This window comes from Polypterus senegalus, chromosome 5 (assembly GCF_016835505.1).
Source record: "Polypterus senegalus isolate Bchr_013 chromosome 5, ASM1683550v1, whole genome shotgun sequence".
Classification (NCBI taxonomy): Eukaryota; Metazoa; Chordata; class Cladistia; order Polypteriformes; family Polypteridae; genus Polypterus; species Polypterus senegalus.
Window position 1 is genome coordinate 51,898,068 of NC_053158.1, and position 17,591 is coordinate 51,915,658.

At 36.1% G+C, this 17,591-nt stretch overlaps 1 protein-coding gene across 2 annotated transcripts in view; it reads left to right on the forward strand.

Moving 5' to 3' along the window:
• sulf1 (sulfatase 1) overlaps nucleotides 1-17,591 on the forward strand; it is a 133,958-nt gene that overhangs the window by 73,834 nt on the left and 42,533 nt on the right. For both annotated transcript variants that reach the window (XM_039754621.1, XM_039754620.1), the window contains 3 exons: nucleotides 3,656-3,895; nucleotides 8,911-9,062; nucleotides 13,613-13,782. In XM_039754621.1, the coding sequence (XP_039610555.1) occupies nucleotides 3,656-3,895; nucleotides 8,911-9,062; nucleotides 13,613-13,782 (562 nt within the window). The remainder of the gene's footprint in view (nucleotides 1-3,655; nucleotides 3,896-8,910; nucleotides 9,063-13,612; nucleotides 13,783-17,591) is intronic.

The window sequence follows — 17,591 nt, forward strand, 5'->3', positions numbered from 1 at the left end:
CCGAATGACTGTGCTTCTCACCCTATCTTTAAGGGTGACTTTAATGACTGATCCTAATGCCTGTTTTTCTACAAACAGGTCAGCCACATTGACTCTGCTTACAGATTTTTAGGATGCACCTCATTCACAAATCTCATGTGGATCAATTAAACTCAGCTTTACATTTCATGTGATTACACAGTGTTGTACATTTTTCTTAGCAACATTTCTACAAATACAGAGAGTCATCACTGTTTAGAATTTTTCTTTTTCCACGGGTTTTGACGGTAGGGGTCTTGATCCAGCACACCAGTTACAAGTATACATACACTGAACCGTTGCTGGTTTTTGATATACTGGCATCTTTGAATGGTTACATAATATTAAATCTTTTTACTTTCTTTCTTTATCTGATTAAGGTGGAGCACTGTTTGTTTTATTGATCTGTAATAGATGCATTTTAATGAAAACCTGAAATCAGTACAAATAAAAAAATGAAAAAAATCATATGGGAACAGAGCTGCACTTTTAGATATGCCTTTAATGGAAAACCACATATTTAATTATAATGTTTATGACCTGCAGTTCACCATCTGCTCAGAGATAACAAAAAAGAGTGAGCACAGGAGGAGAAAGAGCAAGCAACGGGGGTAGAAGGGGGGCAAAAGCAAGACATCTGGGATGGGAATTGAGCACTCAATGACTGTTAGAAAGTTGCCACAGTACTGCAAGATCATTCATACTTTACGGTTTTGAACTGTTTTCTTATTGAAAAATATTAACATCCCAGTACTGTACAAGTACTTGGCCAACAACAACATATGTAGATGAGTAATAAACAGATTGGCCTTTTACAATTAAAAAAAAAAATCAATAAAAATTAAAAAATCAGCTGATTCCAATTAATGGCTTATCGGTCTGTGCATTTCTGTAATTTACTATTCCATTTCCATCCTCCAACACAGACCCTTGAATGATTGAGAGATACAAAAAATACCATGCACAGTGTGAGAGAAGATAAATGTCAGCTTATGAAAAATTAATTGCACTGTATTTTTCTTTCATTAATTGGAAAGAAAAACTGGTTGTCTTTCAGGAAGAAGCAAATTGCTGTCCTGCTGAGATGTCATCTTGCCATTCATTTTCTGAGTTTTCTGTGTTAAGGATTTGGTGGTAATCTTACAATGACGAAATTCTTGGCAGTTCATATTGCAGGCCACTTTAGAATTGGATATAATCAGGTTAAGATCTGTCATTAAAGGAAGTACAAAAGGCTAATAATAAAGAGAGGCAGATGTGTATTAATGAAAGAAAATGCCCTACAGGAATTATTTATTTTTGACGTATTGTTCTGTGTGACACTAGGTACTTGATCCTTCAGTTTTTCTTCATCAATGAGAAGATATCTGAGGTTTCATTCTGAGACAGTGTATCACACTTAGACCACAAAACAGATGGTTCTTGTGTTCACTTTTGTTTATAGAAGTGGATAAGAGAAAGGTAAAAGTGTCGCTTGTGTCAGCCTTGTATCGGTTTCGGCAGCTATCTTGAGCAGCAATTTTCTTTCTCCTGTGAATAAAATGATCAGCAAATAGGCACTTGTGTCAGCATTCAGTAAACTGAGAACCCAGGCAAAAAAGGTAAATACTCACCTTCCAAATTATTTGTAGTGTTCCTCCTCATATTTTAAAATGTTTGTCTTGTGTTTTTTTTCCAGACACTTTTGTGTACTATATCTTGCACATTTTTTCTGCACTAACATTTTAGTTTCTATTCCGTGGATCCATCCATGTTTGGATATGTTTAGTTCATTTCAGCATGGTGGGGTCCACAGCCCGCTCATAGCAGCATTTAACATAAAGCAGGGAAATATCCTGGTCAGAATGCCTGACCATTTCTGGCCGCGTATTTCCACAGCCCAGTTAAAAGTTACCAAATATCCTGATCTACACAGCTTTTAAATCTGGAAAGAAAACTTGTATGAACTTGAGACACAGGGAGAATATGCATATTGTACACAGACAGTGACCAATACATAAAAAAAATCTTCTAACTAGTGTGCCACTGTGATTATTAAATGGGCACAGAAGCTGATGATCCAGTTACTGACAGGTTTTTCTTTCAGGTGGACTCCTATTAAAAAGATATTCATTTAAAGAGGTTGTTAATCTAGGTGACAGCTAGTTTACATCTGCTGCTTCTTAGTTCTACTGAGTTGGCTTTTTAATCATGGTGTGCCTCTTGCCCTAAGTTTGTATATTATCCCTGTGCTTGTGTGAGTTTTTTGGATACTCTGGTTTCCTCCCACAAATTTACAACTTGTATGTTAGGTTAATTGGCAACTCTGAACTGGTTCTGTATGTATGTGTGTGCAGTGATGATTTATTATGCCATCTGGGTAGGTTTTTAACATGTGCTAATCTGTCACAGAGCACACTCGCGCACATACCCTTACTCAATCATAATGGGCCAATTTAAACTTCCTGATATGGACAGTATACCATCCCATTTTTCCAAAAGCTATATGGACTCAGGCAGAAGTCTCAAACGTTTGAAATGAAGTGGACAAGTTCTGAATTGAAAACAAGTCCCTTGCAGCAGTACTCAATCACACAACATGCTGGCCTAATGTAATGTCTCTCTGTTGAAAAATCTCAATACTAAAATCTGACAATTGCCTCTTTGCTCATATCGATTAATACATCTGAATGAATCTTAACCATGACTTTGTTGGATTTATTTATTTGTTTTTATTTTTTTGTTTTTGGAATATTATAAGGCTGCGGTGGGCTGGCACCCTGCCTGGGGTTTGTTTCCTGCCTTGTGCCCTGTGTTGGCTGGGATTGGCTCCAGCAGACCCCCATGACCCTGTAGTTAGGATGTAGCGGGTTGGATAATGGATGAATGGAATATTATAAGGTTTGGCATAGCAGTTAATGCTAACTCTTACATAGCTCCTAAGTCATTGTTTCAAATCTTAACACTGTTATATCTTGTATCAAGTTTTCACAGCATCAGTGTGTAATTATACCCATTAGTTTTTGATTTTCATACAACATCTTACAGAAGTTGGTACGCCAACTGTCCTTTGATTGTTTATGCCTTATAATAGTCTGGAACTCTGTCTATCTATTTCTGGTTCATCCTTGTCATTGTTGCCAAGATATGCTCTAGTCCCCACAAACCAATCTAGATTTAACATTTAGGTAGTTTACTTTGAAACAGTTTATTAGGAGGTGTACTTGTTCACTGCGGTGGGCTGGCGCCCTGCCCAGGGTTTGTTTCCTGCCTTGCACCCTATGTTGGCTGGGATTGGCTCCGACAGACCCCATGACCCTGTAGTTAGGATATAGTGGGTTGGATAATGGATGGATGGTTGGATGTACTTGTTCATTCAAATGCTGTGTACTCCTATTATACTGTACATTGTGTCCTAATTATTTATCATGAACTAATTTCATTCCTTTTTTTCCAGTTTTTAAATATGTGTTTTTGGTTTTTGTTTATATTTTTGGTTTGTGATGATAACAAAGGTCCAACAGGTTACTTTTCTAACAAACATGAAAGGAAAAGAAAGAAAAACAGCTTGAGCCTACCAGTTTTATAGATGTAGGACACCATAAAAAAGGCATTCAGCATTTTGTTATAGTCATTTAAAATGCACATTTTTTTATAGGCTCTTTGCAAGTGATGAACAAAACCAGGAAGATAATGGAGCAGGGTGGCACTTCATTCATCAATGCCTTTGTCACAACTCCCATGTGTTGCCCTTCTCGATCCTCCATGCTGACAGGGAAGTATGTCCACAATCACAACACCTACACCAACAATGAGAATTGCTCTTCGCCTTCATGGCAAGCTCAGCATGAACCTCGAACCTTTGCGGTGTATCTCAACAATACTGGCTACCGAACTGGTAAGCATTAAGTAAAAATATATATACTTATTAGTGTATGTATGTTCTTTGTAATTGTTAGAGAAAAGTTATGTAAGAATGGACCCACTTTAAATAAAGAAATGGATTTATTTCAGCAGAACAGCATATTTTATGGTAAAGGGAACTGTTAACATTTATTGCAGTAGAGCATAATGTAGTGTGAGGATGTGATGCTTGTTAATTATTGTACAGTATATCCATTTGAAAAAAATATTATTTGAAGTTTTCAGGTTCTACTGTCAACTGCTCTACTAGTTAGCTTATTTTATATTTCTATAGTTTTCAGATTTTTCTGCTAACTAGCTTCCATCTACGGCCTCACACTCTGTTTGTTAAAAACACTATTTTATATGGTGCCATTCACATTGTGCACTATCACAAATAGCTGAAATGGGTCTGCTATCTCTGGTGGCCAATTTTAAGATTTTTGGTGAGGGATGTGCTCAGTTTTTGCTACTCATACTGATATGTCATGGTTTATTCTTACACTGATGTTTATTTTTGTGTTGAACAGTTACTGTATGCAATAGCCAGTATCATGCTTTGAGTGACTTTCTAGGTAGATGCTGCATATGGTCAATATAAAGAATGATCTTTGGACCCTTGCTGCATAAATGTGTTGTGAAAAAAACAGACATGCAGAAATCTGAATTATAAAATTGCAGCACATGAGTGTAAAACATTTATATTGGATAAACCTCCAAAGCTTGCACATACCATTTTCAAACCCATTTAATCCAATTCAGGGTCACAGGTGGCTGGAGCACATCACAGCAGCATTTCACACAAGTCAAGAAACAACCCTGAACAGGACACCAGCCCAGTGTAAGGATCAGCTGTGCACACACCCACATTCATGAATGTCTTTGAGGATGTGCTATAAAAAGCATTCAGACATGAGGAAAACAAGCCCATGGACAACAGCTAAGTGCAGGATTCAAACTCAAGGTATTGAATTTGTGAGAAGGCAGTAATAGTGGTAATGACAGTGCCACTCTAAGCTTTGTGAAAATGGCATATATACACTGCTCAAAAAATTAAGGGAACACTTAAATTACACATTGGATCTTGATGAATAAAATATTCAAGTGGAAAATCTTTACTGAGTAATACAGTGAGAATAAAATGATGTAACAGTCAATAGAAACCAAAATCACGAACCCATTATGGACTGGATACAACATCACATCGACAATCAAGGTCAAAAACTAAAATTACAGGCTGATCCAACTTGTAAGAATTTCATCATGGCAACTCATAATGTGACTCGGTAATGTGTATGGCCCCACGTGCCTGTGTGCACTCCCGACAACCTGATGAGACAGGGGATGATGTCCTGGGGGATCTCCTCCCAGACCTAGTTCAGTTCATCAGTGAGCCCTTGGACAGTCTGTGGCACTACTTGACGGGGTTTGATGCACTGATACATAATGTCTTAGAGATTCTGAGTTGGATTCAGGTCTGGGGAATGTGCAGGCTAGTCAATGGCTTCAATACCTTTGTCAGCCAGGAACTGCCTACACACTCTGGCCACATTAGGCTGGGCGTTGTCTTGCATTAGGAGGATCCCAGGGCCCACTGCACCAGTGTAAGCTCTGATAATGGCTCTGAGGATTTCACCCTAGTACCTAACAGCAGTCAGGTTACTGTTGCCTAGCATGTGTAGGTCTGTGTGACCCTCCAGGAATATGCCTTGCCTGACCGTCAGAGACCCACCTCCAAACCAGTCATGCTGGATGATGTTGCAGGCTGCATAATGTTTACAACAGCATCTCCTGCCTCATTCATATATATCACATGTGCCCCGTGTGAACCTGCTCTCACCTGTGAAGGTAATGGTATGCCAAAGCTGCCAATTGTAGTATTCTCTGCCGAATGCCAATCAATCTGCACAGTGGTGGGCTGTGATGATAGGTCCCACATGAGGATGGTCCCCTCATGCCACCCTTACGGAGTCTGTTTCTGACCATTTGTTCAGAAACATGCACACCAGTAACCAGCTGGAGGTCATTTTGTAGGGCTCTTCTTTGCACACAGTGAAAGTTCAAAGTAGGTGAAGTTGATTCACAATCTCTTAATGCCTTTTGGGATAAAAATTTGAGTTTCCTTATAGGAGTAGCTAGCTGAAACTTGTTTACAGTCTTTCCTGACACACCTAGTCCCACTTAGCTCCTCATGGCCAACAGAATGTCATCCCCTTTTAGGATTCGATTTAATGCATTTGATCTTAAATGCTGAACATTATCAATGCTATGAGTTTGTATCAGAAGGCTGTATTTACTATCTATTTCACATTTGTCAAATCTGATATTGGGTGATATACAGAAAATGTGGCCACTTTATTACACTGTGGTAAATTGCATGTAATCTTTTTCAGCATGTGTTTTTTTTTAACCCACCTTTCCAGAACAGCATCATGGGGACCATTCTTAAACCATAATTGGGAAAGGACACTAGTCCATTGCAGTTCAGACTCATATACACTCATAAACTGATTAGAAGTCTCATTCAATCTTTTATGTGCACTCATTCAGAAAATAAAACAGGGGTGAGCCAGCTTTTCTCATGGCAGGCTGAATTGTCAAAGATGATTGCTGTAAATGAACAGCAGGACGCCTTGTTTTTTGATACTATTATTTATAATTAGCTTTATTGTTATTGTTACCCATTAATACGCTGATGCCTTTATCCAAGGAGATAACATGTGAAATCTCTTATATATATTTCTGTTCGGGTTTGTCCTGCTTTCTCTTCAAAACCGGTCCTGCTCACACACAGCTGACATGGCATGTCTCGATTCCTATTTGTTCTCTTACAAACCCTTCCCCACGCTGCTTTTCTCGATTCCTATTCCTCCTCTGGACTACCAAACACGTCTTTCAAGAAGTATTTCTTTCTTCTTGATTTCTGAATTCCTTTCTCACCGTTTTCCGTTCCTATTCTTACACCGCCGTATGCTACGGTATGTGTCGGCTGGTGTTTATATATAATTGGCTACATTTCTTTGGTGTTTCCATTTGGGACACAGGCAGGTGAACTGATTTGCTAATGGTCATACAGTGTCAGTCACAAAATTTGAACCCACAGCGACAGAGTTTAGGTCCAAACCCTTAACTGCTGCATTTACATTGCCTATTACAGGCTCTGAGAGTGGAAACCTATCAGAAATAAATACTTCTGTGTAATTAAGTGTGGGGTCTAATTTACTCCATTATTTGTAAAATATTTATATTTCGTCTCATGTTTAATGGATTCCATACAAAACAAACTGTCCTTCAAAGAGCCTGATAACCAAAGACTGCAAATGGAAACTTTGCCAAGATGACTTGAACAGAGTTACTGCTTGCGAACTGTACTCATTTGTTACATCAGCAGTGACTTCCAGCTGTCTCTATCATGTTTTTCAAATCCCAGAGTACAATATTGCTGAAAGAGAGAGGAGATAATAAGCCTGTATCATATTCCTGCTGTTTTCTACACACTTACAACAACTTATATTTTCAGAGTCTTATTCAGATATTTCCCATCCATTCACTGTCAGGATTGACTTCTCCACCAGGGAGTTGCTAGTGTATAGAACCTATCAAAGCAGCATCAGGTTTAAGACAGGAACCAACCCTGGAGAGAATGCCAGTGCTTTACAAAATATGCCTGTCCATGGTCACACATACTGCATCATGTGTTTGGGATTTGGGTAGAAAATTGTAGTAGCCAGAGAAAAAAACCCGTAAAGACAATGGAAAAACATGCAAACTCAAGTTGTAAACCATCCTAAATTGAATCAAGTGATTTAAGAAAATGTGTGGCTGGATCCAGTAGATGGACATATTGCATACCAAAACTGCTGAGTGGGGATCTAGAGATGTTTTTCTTGCCCTCATAATACTTGGTCTTCAGTTATACTAACTGTACATATTGAAACATCCAAAACAAGAACAGTGATGACTCTACTCCAACTGGAGAGAACCAGGAGAAATTAAGCAAGTCGTTTTGCCCCATTTTAATCTATTTTCACAAAACATTGTAATGATTTATTTAGTTACTAGGCTGACCCGCCTTTTAAGGCGACCAACTTTTAAGTTGACCACTTCTTAAGGCAATTCAATATGTAGGTCAATTTGGTATTTTATACAAACTCATTAATTTGGTTATATTGCATTTGAGCGGTATTACTTTAATACTCGTAGTTTCTGTTATTTTTGTGATGAAATTTAAACTTTTTTTCTATATTGAGGTCGCCCTTTTTGAACCCCCCTGATATTTACTACGCGGTGTGGCATTTGTACTCCATCAACATTAATTATTTCCAGAGACATAATTTTGTCTATTTTTCCAGCACATCGCGCACAAAAGCAAGGGAACGATTGGAGCACCAGAACTCTGCTCACATCATGTCGCTTCGTACCTGAAGCTGCAAGTAGTAAGTCTGTGATAAGCGGAATACCGCTATGCTTTCCACTCACGGGACGGAATGACAATCCCGACCGCTTTTATATAGTAAGAAAGAAAGAAGAAGAAGAAGAAATCGCACAGTCTGGAGTAGAAAATCATCTTTTACCTGGAAAAATGAAACTACAAATCCCATCATGCATTGCAAAATGGACGGGCGTGTGTGAAACTCCGCCTGCGTAGCACTCACGGGACGGAAGGACAATCCCGACCGCTTTTATATAGAAGGATGTTCAATCTTGGGCACTACTTTTTTCTGTTTAAAAACAGCACAAACTCCCACTCCATGCACCCAGCAACATCTGAGGCTTTGTTGGTTTTGATTTTTAACAAACCTGGAAAATTTCTGTTTCATGTTTTGTCAGTGTTCATATAGATATACGAATTCCCATCTTTAAAGAGCAAATGTGATCTTTTGGCATTTAAAATTCTTACAAGGTCAGAAAGGGTGTGTATGCAGGTAGTCACCAAATGACTTTCCTTTGACCCTAGCAGAGCAGTGTGTTTTTTTTGTTTTTTTTTAATGCTTAAACCTTTTGTTACAGCTTTCTTTGGAAAATATCTCAATGAATACAATGGCACCTACATTCCACCTGGGTGGCGAGAGTGGGTTGGGCTCGTCAAGAATTCTCGCTTTTATAATTACACTGTCTGTCGGAATGGCTACAAGGAGAAGCATGGATTTGACTATGCCAAGGTATGTGATTGCTAGTCTGAGTTTAACGGTTTACTGCATTTTTCTGGCTGGCGTGTTAATAAAACAGGAATTGAATTAATGGCTTGGTTTTTCACCTATCATATCTGCCCGTTGGTTTGCTTTTTTTTTAATTGATATACATAACTGAAGTTGCCCCATGTTTAATTTGATTTGTATCATGTCCATTTTTTTTTTCTTGTTGTTGATTGAATAGTATATTGAGGTGACAAAACAGCTACACTGAGTACATTTCCACCAGACAATGTTTTAGTGTTACTGACTCTTTCCATGTGTACTGATAGGCTTTAGGAAGATTTTCCATGAAAATGTGGAAAAAATGCTTTGCGTTTAGTGTCATAGTCAGGATGTGAGTGTGTTGATAGATCCTAGTTTTAGAAATGTTGGATAGCAGCACGCTATGCTCTCCCACACATTCTGATGGCTGTTTGGGATCCCTGCCAAAGTTTTCATAAATATTGCTTACCACTTCAGACTGCCCTAAGACACTTATTGACTGAAGTTTTGTTAGTAAAGGCATGGTGATATAGACGACTAAATGTTTTGTAAGTTACTTCTCTTTTACTTTAGAAAAGGAAAAAAAAAGCTTCACCTGTGCTGTACTAGTTTTTCTTTTCAAGTTTTTGATACTAGTCATGAAGAGTTTCTTGACTCAGTAAATAAATACATCTATCAAAGCTACAAAATATATGTACAGTTTATATTGATTTATTTGAATGAATTAAAAAAAATACATAGACAAGTTTGTCATTCTCTCAAGACTGATCAGTTTGTCATTGAGACATCACCTTATTAACATAAGTCTGGAAACCTGTAGTCTAAAAGTGCAGTAAAGAGTGCCATTTTCCAACCCATTATACATACATTAAGTCTTCATCACTACCATACATTATCACAAACTAACGCAATCGAAGAAGTGAACATTAGAATGAAAATTCAATCTTTTTAAACTCCTGATCTAAAAAAGGCAGTTGAAAGAAGCAAATGTGTAAAAATATTCATTATGAATGTTCATAAAAGAAATTTTTTCCATCTGGAAGAGTAATAATGATTGCCAGCCAACAGGTTAGAGAGTCAAGCTGGGTTTAATGTCTTAAGCTGCAATTTAATTCAAAACACAACAATAGAGTTCATCATTTTTTGAACTTGCCTTGGTTAAGCAATGATGTATATCAGTGGAACCCCATCAGCTTGTTTTAGACTCACTAGCACATGGGCTACAGAATCATCCTGCACATTTTACCATCTGTTTAGACTTTACCTTTGAGGCTACCCTAAGTAGTCTTCTGCCTGTTTGTGATAACCTAGCTGACAGGTCAGGTGGTGTTTTAAAACTTGAATAAAAGCTCTCCATTTTGCAAATGTTTTCATTAAGTAGTCATCTGAGCAGTTTAAATGCCTGCTTGTTTGTAAAGTATGTAAGTAATTTTATCACTTAGCAGATCTCAAGCGGCCTGATTCATGATGAATGAATTTTGCTTCTTCCTTCACAAAGGAGTGGTTTTAAAAAAAAAAAGGGATTCACTATAATACTATGACTTTAAATCATAGTTGGATATAGTCTGGTAATTTTGTGTTGAAGTGTTTATTATCAAGTCCATATAATGTTTTCTTTGCAGAATTGGTATTGATATGGATGTACCTTCAAGAAAAAAATGCATTTCCAGTAAATAAAAATAATAACTCCCTATTTGGGAGTTTCTCCAGGTTCCCTATAAAAAAGGGCCATTGACTTCTGGTTGTTCTGCCTAACAAGCTTCTTCCGGGCCCTGAAAGCTGCACATTAGTGGTAGTTGAAATGGTTCCCCACTCACTATGTAGAGCACATGGAGTGTGAAAAGTGCTATATAAATGTAAAGAATTATTATTAACTGTTATAAATGAAAGGTGTGCCTTTAAATTTCTTATAGTCTTCCCAAGGTCTTCACTGGAATCTTTGTATATCTGTTCATTACCTGATCAGTCTTGTGTTTTTTTTTTCTTCAGAATTTTTTTTTTTTAATATTATTATTTTAGGAAATGTTTTTTATAGTAGTTACAGACATGTCATTTGATAAATCGGGGAACTTTCCTTCTGGTGAAATATATACCTGTATTTCAGCCTTTGGCTGTCAAAGCTACCTGTCAACACTTCATTATAAAATGGATTTGGTTTGTGGAAAATGTATATCCAGTGCCCTTAAAAACTCACCAACTGCAGAAGATCAATGCATTTAGAAGGATTCATCATGTTGGTGAATCGGCAAGAGCAGTTCTAGCATCTAGTGGTAAGGAAGGGAGCATGATAGGTACCAAAACATAGTAACTGCTCGGTGACAAGTGCAACAACAGCTTAGTTTGTAGAAACTGGGGGCTGCCAGATTTTACATTGCTGTTTGTAATTCAGTGTAGACATCAGAGATTAGATTATCTACAATTCCGACTTGTCAAATCAGATGAATAGAATTAATTGGAACATGATTAAAGTTCTAGAAAAAAAGTTGAATATAAAGCACTCATTTTTAAAATTACCATTAGTTGACAGACTCTGCACTTTTATGAACTGTAGAGTTATGGCAGTGAATAATAAAATATAGTGTATTTTATTAATAGGGAATTGGCATGGGGGAGTGGATGAAAACAAATTATTAAAATTAGACAGTGCACACTGTCTAGTAACAAGGGTGGGATGCTATCATCATAGCATATACAGACACTTTGTTTACTTAAACTCATTCTGCACTTTTGTCACTGCGTATTGAAATAATATAGTAAGTACATCACCTTCAGCTCTAGTTCTAAATGATAAGGTGGGGCAGCAAAAGACACTTGGAAAGATAAATAAAAAATAAAGAATTTTAACAAGTAGAAGTCAGTACTGTCTCCTGGATAAAGGCAATCATTTTCCAACCTGTTTTGCCCTGTGCCATTTATTAAAAAAATACCAAAGCTAAAGTAAATAAGCACAATTTCATGTGATACATTTGCTGTAAATTAATTATGAGAAGCTTCAGATACTGGAATGGTAATATGGGTATTAAAGCTATTTGAAATATAGATAGTTAATAGAGTGTAAATATAATGTAATGTAATTTAACTTCATCATAGCTAAAGTATATTAATTTATTTGGAGTACTGATGTCATTGGAAAGCTTATTAACAATCCCTCCATCTTTGGGCCAGTGCATAATTATAGTTTTAGATACAGAGCATAGTATACCAGTATGGAGTGTACTTTTTTTTAAAGAATATAGTGGATGGTAAACTGACTGCCTGGCCTGATTATTACCATACACCATAAAGTCTGGGCATTTTGCCTGCAGCTCTAGTGGGTTACTGAGCATGTAATTAGTCATGTCTTTTTCAACCATTTCCTCACTTGTTAGTTGATATAAAAATCCCATTGTTTTGGAGCATTGTAGCACATGTTTCTTTTTAAAGTAACTTAATGTTATTTTTCTTTGGTATGGTGTCATTATGTCACTAAATGGGCTTTAAAGTCTGTTTTAGTGAATCTGAATATCATTTTTGCTATTATAAGATCTGCTATTGACTTCAGATGAATGAACTGAAGTTCAGCTTTATTATCAAGTTTACAGAGCACAGTGAGCTTCCTACAGACAACTGTTAAACTTCCTTAATTATGGGTTCTGCCTTCTAGCGCATTTGATGTTACAGGTGTTTATTGCCAGCTTAATAATCATTTTATATGGAAACTGAGTGCAAATGAGCAAACATATAGAGTTTTTAATAGTGAACACCACCCCAGGGAGTTTTACTAGTACATAGTTTTCATATGCTTGATGAAAGCATATGTATCAGCATATATGTTGTGTATGGAGCACAGCCAGGTTGAGTGATTTGATCAGAGTCGCACAAAGAGCCAGATGTAGAGATTAAATTGACAGACTTTTGATCTGCAGTTTAACACCTTAATGTGGGCACCAGTGTATGTGCTGAGTATGCAGCTAATATGGAAGCATCAGAAATGCAGTTGCTCCTTTTTACCCCCTCCTACCCAAAAAAAAACTAGAGTAGCATTTTTTTGCTGTTTCTGTTATTTGCTGTGGATGTGGTAATCCAAATTTAAAATAAAATGAAACTCCATTCTTGTATATAACTATAAAAATCTGTGTATCAGCCTGAACCAAGCAAAAAGAATATTGTATAGAAGTATTTATCATTAGGCAAACTCTTTTTTTCTAATATATACAGGGTGGTCCAGATCTAATTATGCAACTTTTGATGCAATGTAGGAAAACAATACAAGACAAAAGAATTGTTCGAAATATCTTGTAATAAAAGAAAATGTACTCACATTGAATTAATTCACTGATTTCCCATGTAATGTCCCACTTGTCCTCCAATTTTTTGTGAATTCTCTATGTAATAAACTTAATAAGTTATAGCGTAGTGAAAATTGCATAATTAGATCTGAACCACCCTATATAGTGCTTTTCCCGCCTTGGTTTGTCTTTGGATGCTAAAAATTATTTTTATGTTTTATACATTTTTTTGTATTAAAGCATTTCTTGTTTTTGTTATCAATGTAGGATTACTTCACAGATTTAATTACCAATGACAGCATCAGCTACTTTCGGTTGTCCAAGCGAATGTATCCACACAGGCCAGTGCTAATGGTCATCAGCCATGCTGCTCCTCATGGACCAGAAGACTCAGCTCCCCAGTTCTCTGAACTCTTCACAAATGCATCTCAACACATGTGAGTACAGAGCTAGCATTTATGCTAATTAAGAGTGAAAACCATCATCCGTAGGTTTTATTTGTGATTGTAGCTACATTTACAAAGATTCCATATAATAGGATAAATTTGCATCTGAAAAGTTCATTCTGCAATTCTTTATAAAAATATTTTACGGCAAATGAAACATCTTACTAATATCAGTTTTGCTGTCATATTATCACCTATTATTGATTTAATTTTAATATATATATAAATATATATATATATTTTTTTTTTTATTTATTTATATATATGTATGTATATATGTAATATGTATGTATATGTATATATGTGTATGTATATGTGTATATATATGTGTGTACATGCTTGGACAGCCAGTTGCTCACTATTTTACACTAGCACAAGAACAACCAGCCAACCCTTAGACTGTTATATTGTCGTCAGTTTATGTAAAACATATGATGACTGAGCATCATTTCTGCTGTGCCTTTATCCTTGTTTCAACTCTTTGCTCTGGCAGTACATTGAGGAAATGAAAGACCTTATTGAATGAAAATGGCAACTTAGAATGGCCGGCTTTTTCTGCTAAATCTGATATTATGGGCTATTAATGTAGTAACTGGATTGAGTCCAATAAACATGAAATGAATGTGCTGTTCGAGGTTTAGTGTTGGAACTCTGTCTGTATTCAGGTTGTGAATATGTTCAGCAGCTGTATATCTACAAATACACATTTACTGTATGTCTTCACATTTTAATTTTCTAAGCTTACTAAAAAAAAAAATTGTACTTCTGTTAATTCTCAAAAGGTATTATATTAATTCCAGCCTCTTATTCTGTTTTTAGCAGAGGAATAAAATCTTTAAAATGCTTAACCTGTTGAAATGGTAACTTGTTTAATAATAAAAATATTCTCCCTTGGGATTAATAGTTTGTATAATACCCACATTCCATGGTGTATTGAAAGTTTTTCATCTGAACATTTCATAGGGTGTGTTTTGCTTACTGTATTAGCTTGGATTTCTTCTTTCTCTAAGATTCATTTACTCAGTTCTCCAGCTCAATTATATGTGTCTGTTTAATCCCAAAACCTTTATTAGTGTGTCTTGGTAGATGCTATGCAGTTCCAAGGGTGCAGGACATTGATTAAAAAAACTTTGTCATCCATTCTTCATTCATCATCATACCCACTTAATACAATTCAGGATTACAAGACAGCACACTTTAAATATGCAACTGCATTCATTTATACAGGACCAATTTAGAGTCACCAGTTAACATGTGCCTTTAAAATATAGAAGGAAAACATTAGTACTCAAGCTGACAACCGACAAGAACAGAACAAGATGTAAATGCCACATGAAAGTGAATGAACTGGGATTTCACCTCGGTCTACTATAGCTGTTAGGCAACAACACTAAAAACTGCAGCATCATTTTGATCACACAATGATATTAACTCGCCAACGGGAGGTGCATTTTATTAGAAGTACAATCAAATTAGGAAATGCACAGGAAAAAAATCTACATCTATAACTTGGATTGTAGTTATGATTACATATTCTGGTAACTGGTCATATACTTTTACTATATTATAATCTGTATTTTTATTCATATTTTGTTTTGTTTTGGGTTTTTTTTTTCACATTAATTTTCAAATAAAACCAAATATGTTTAAACAATGGTTTGGGTTATCCCATTCCCATGTGGCCATCTGGTGGATTTGAGACATCTATAAAAGGCTTATGTTGCTTTATGACTGTTGATTTATTGTTTTCATACAAGAAGGCCACTTCGTAGTAACATGGGATGAAAGAATTCATGATTCTCTTTGACTTTACTCACCAAAACCTGAAACAAAATAGTTGCAGGCTAGACCAGAATTAAGTTCACACTTTAAATGTGGACATTCTTCATATATAACCTGTGATTAAAAAAAAAAAATGATGTGTAGTATATCTTTTATCTCCTTTAAATTAAAGAAAAAAAAAATTTAGTTTTTTTTTGGGGTTCGGGGAACGTCAATGAAATTGCTTGTCACCTCATCCGCCACAATTGAAACCAGCCTTAAGGCTTGCTTACTTAATGGTGAATATAAATTCTTTATGTAACCAAAAGCCTGTCTTTGGAGTCACGAAAATGTGGCACCAGCTTGAAACACGTTTTTATGGTCTTCCAGATGATCTGGGAGTAGTTTATTTTGCAGTCCTTAATTTCAACTCTGCTGCTAAAAGCGTTGGGTTTGTATTTTTTTTTTTTTTTTGCAATGTCTTAAGTTGATTTTTATCTGGGAGATTTTGATCATTTTTTACATTTTTTTGTAATGATGTGGTTTAGCCACTGTTGTGCATTTATTTTCTGGGATACTAAGAATATAAGTGATCCAGTTGATGTGATCCAGTTGCTCTGAAGCAGATTTCAGCTGTTACAGACAATGGTGACCCATTATGGATCACATCCCAGTTACCAACCTGACATGAGACTGTGATTCATTTCTTCTTACTCATATCCACAGTGTAGCCCTCACAAAATTGATAAATGTGGCAAAAATGGGAGTCCAGGGAAGATTCACAAAATTGTCATGTTACTAATAGTTTGCAAATGTACAGTAAGGTGATTTAAATGTGATCAGTTACAAAACATATATAGCATAAAATATGAAACTCCCCTAATCCAATTCTTGATCCTGGAAGGGGATGAAGCTTTTTGTGCCAGGAAGAAAACAACTCTGGAACCCCCTTTCATTCTGTATATCTATAAAATGCTAGTTTCTGTCTGTGTGTTACATGCTTATTCAAAAACTGATTAGGCTAAAACCTGGACCTCAGTCTTAATCAAAAGCTTATGACCTGATATGTTAAAGAAATTCAAAAAAATTTAGGTAGGGGCTACCTGGTAGTCACTTTACTGGTGTTCAGAAAAGTTTATTGTAATTAAAAAATGGTCCCCAAAAAACATTTATTGATAATCACCCAGTACATGGGATTTATGTGTTCAGAATTAATAATTAAGTGTAAGTTTTTACATTTGTAAACAACTTATGAAGAGTTTACTGATGTTTATATCTAGCCTTTTGAGGCATTTTATTTTAGGACAGTAGATATGCATGTTCTTTTATATACAATTAATCCATAGTTTTGAATTCAAGTTGTAGGTTCTTTTATGTTTCTTACTTAAGTAACATTAAGTTGTCAAATTTTATTTTGAATAAAGACTCACATTTATATTTCCTTTAAACTCGAATCTGTACCTTCATTTTATTTTATTATTACTGTTGTACTTGGTTTGTATATTCCCTCTTTTTTCAGTTCTGGTTTCTCTTTGGTATTTCTACAGTATTTCTTCCCACTTCCTAAAGTTGTGCAGATTAGGTTAATTGGCCAATCACGACTGGTCAAGTATGAACAAGTTTAGCTCTGTGTGTGTCCTGCAATGGCCAGGCATCCCATCCAGGTTTGATTTCTGCCAAAATATATCCAGCTTTTCTATCTACTACTCTAATAAAGATATTAGTTTAGCAAATCAAAGGTTGGATGATTGCAAATGCCTTTTTTGCCTTCAGTATTTAATGCTCTGTAAACCACAATGTGGCAAGGTTTGGTGAAGAAAGCAGAGTTGCTAATTGCCCTCCATGGTGGCCACCTTGTAATGATTAGTATGTGAATGTGATTTCATTAGGCAGATGCATTTTGTGCATGGGGTGTAAGGTGTGATGCCTGTCAGTTTCTTTCTTTGACCCCAAATTCTTGGTGACTTTCTTTTGTGTCCAGTTATTTCAGGCTTTACTTGGTTATTGGAGTGTAGCTATTAGGATTCTTTTGTTACTCT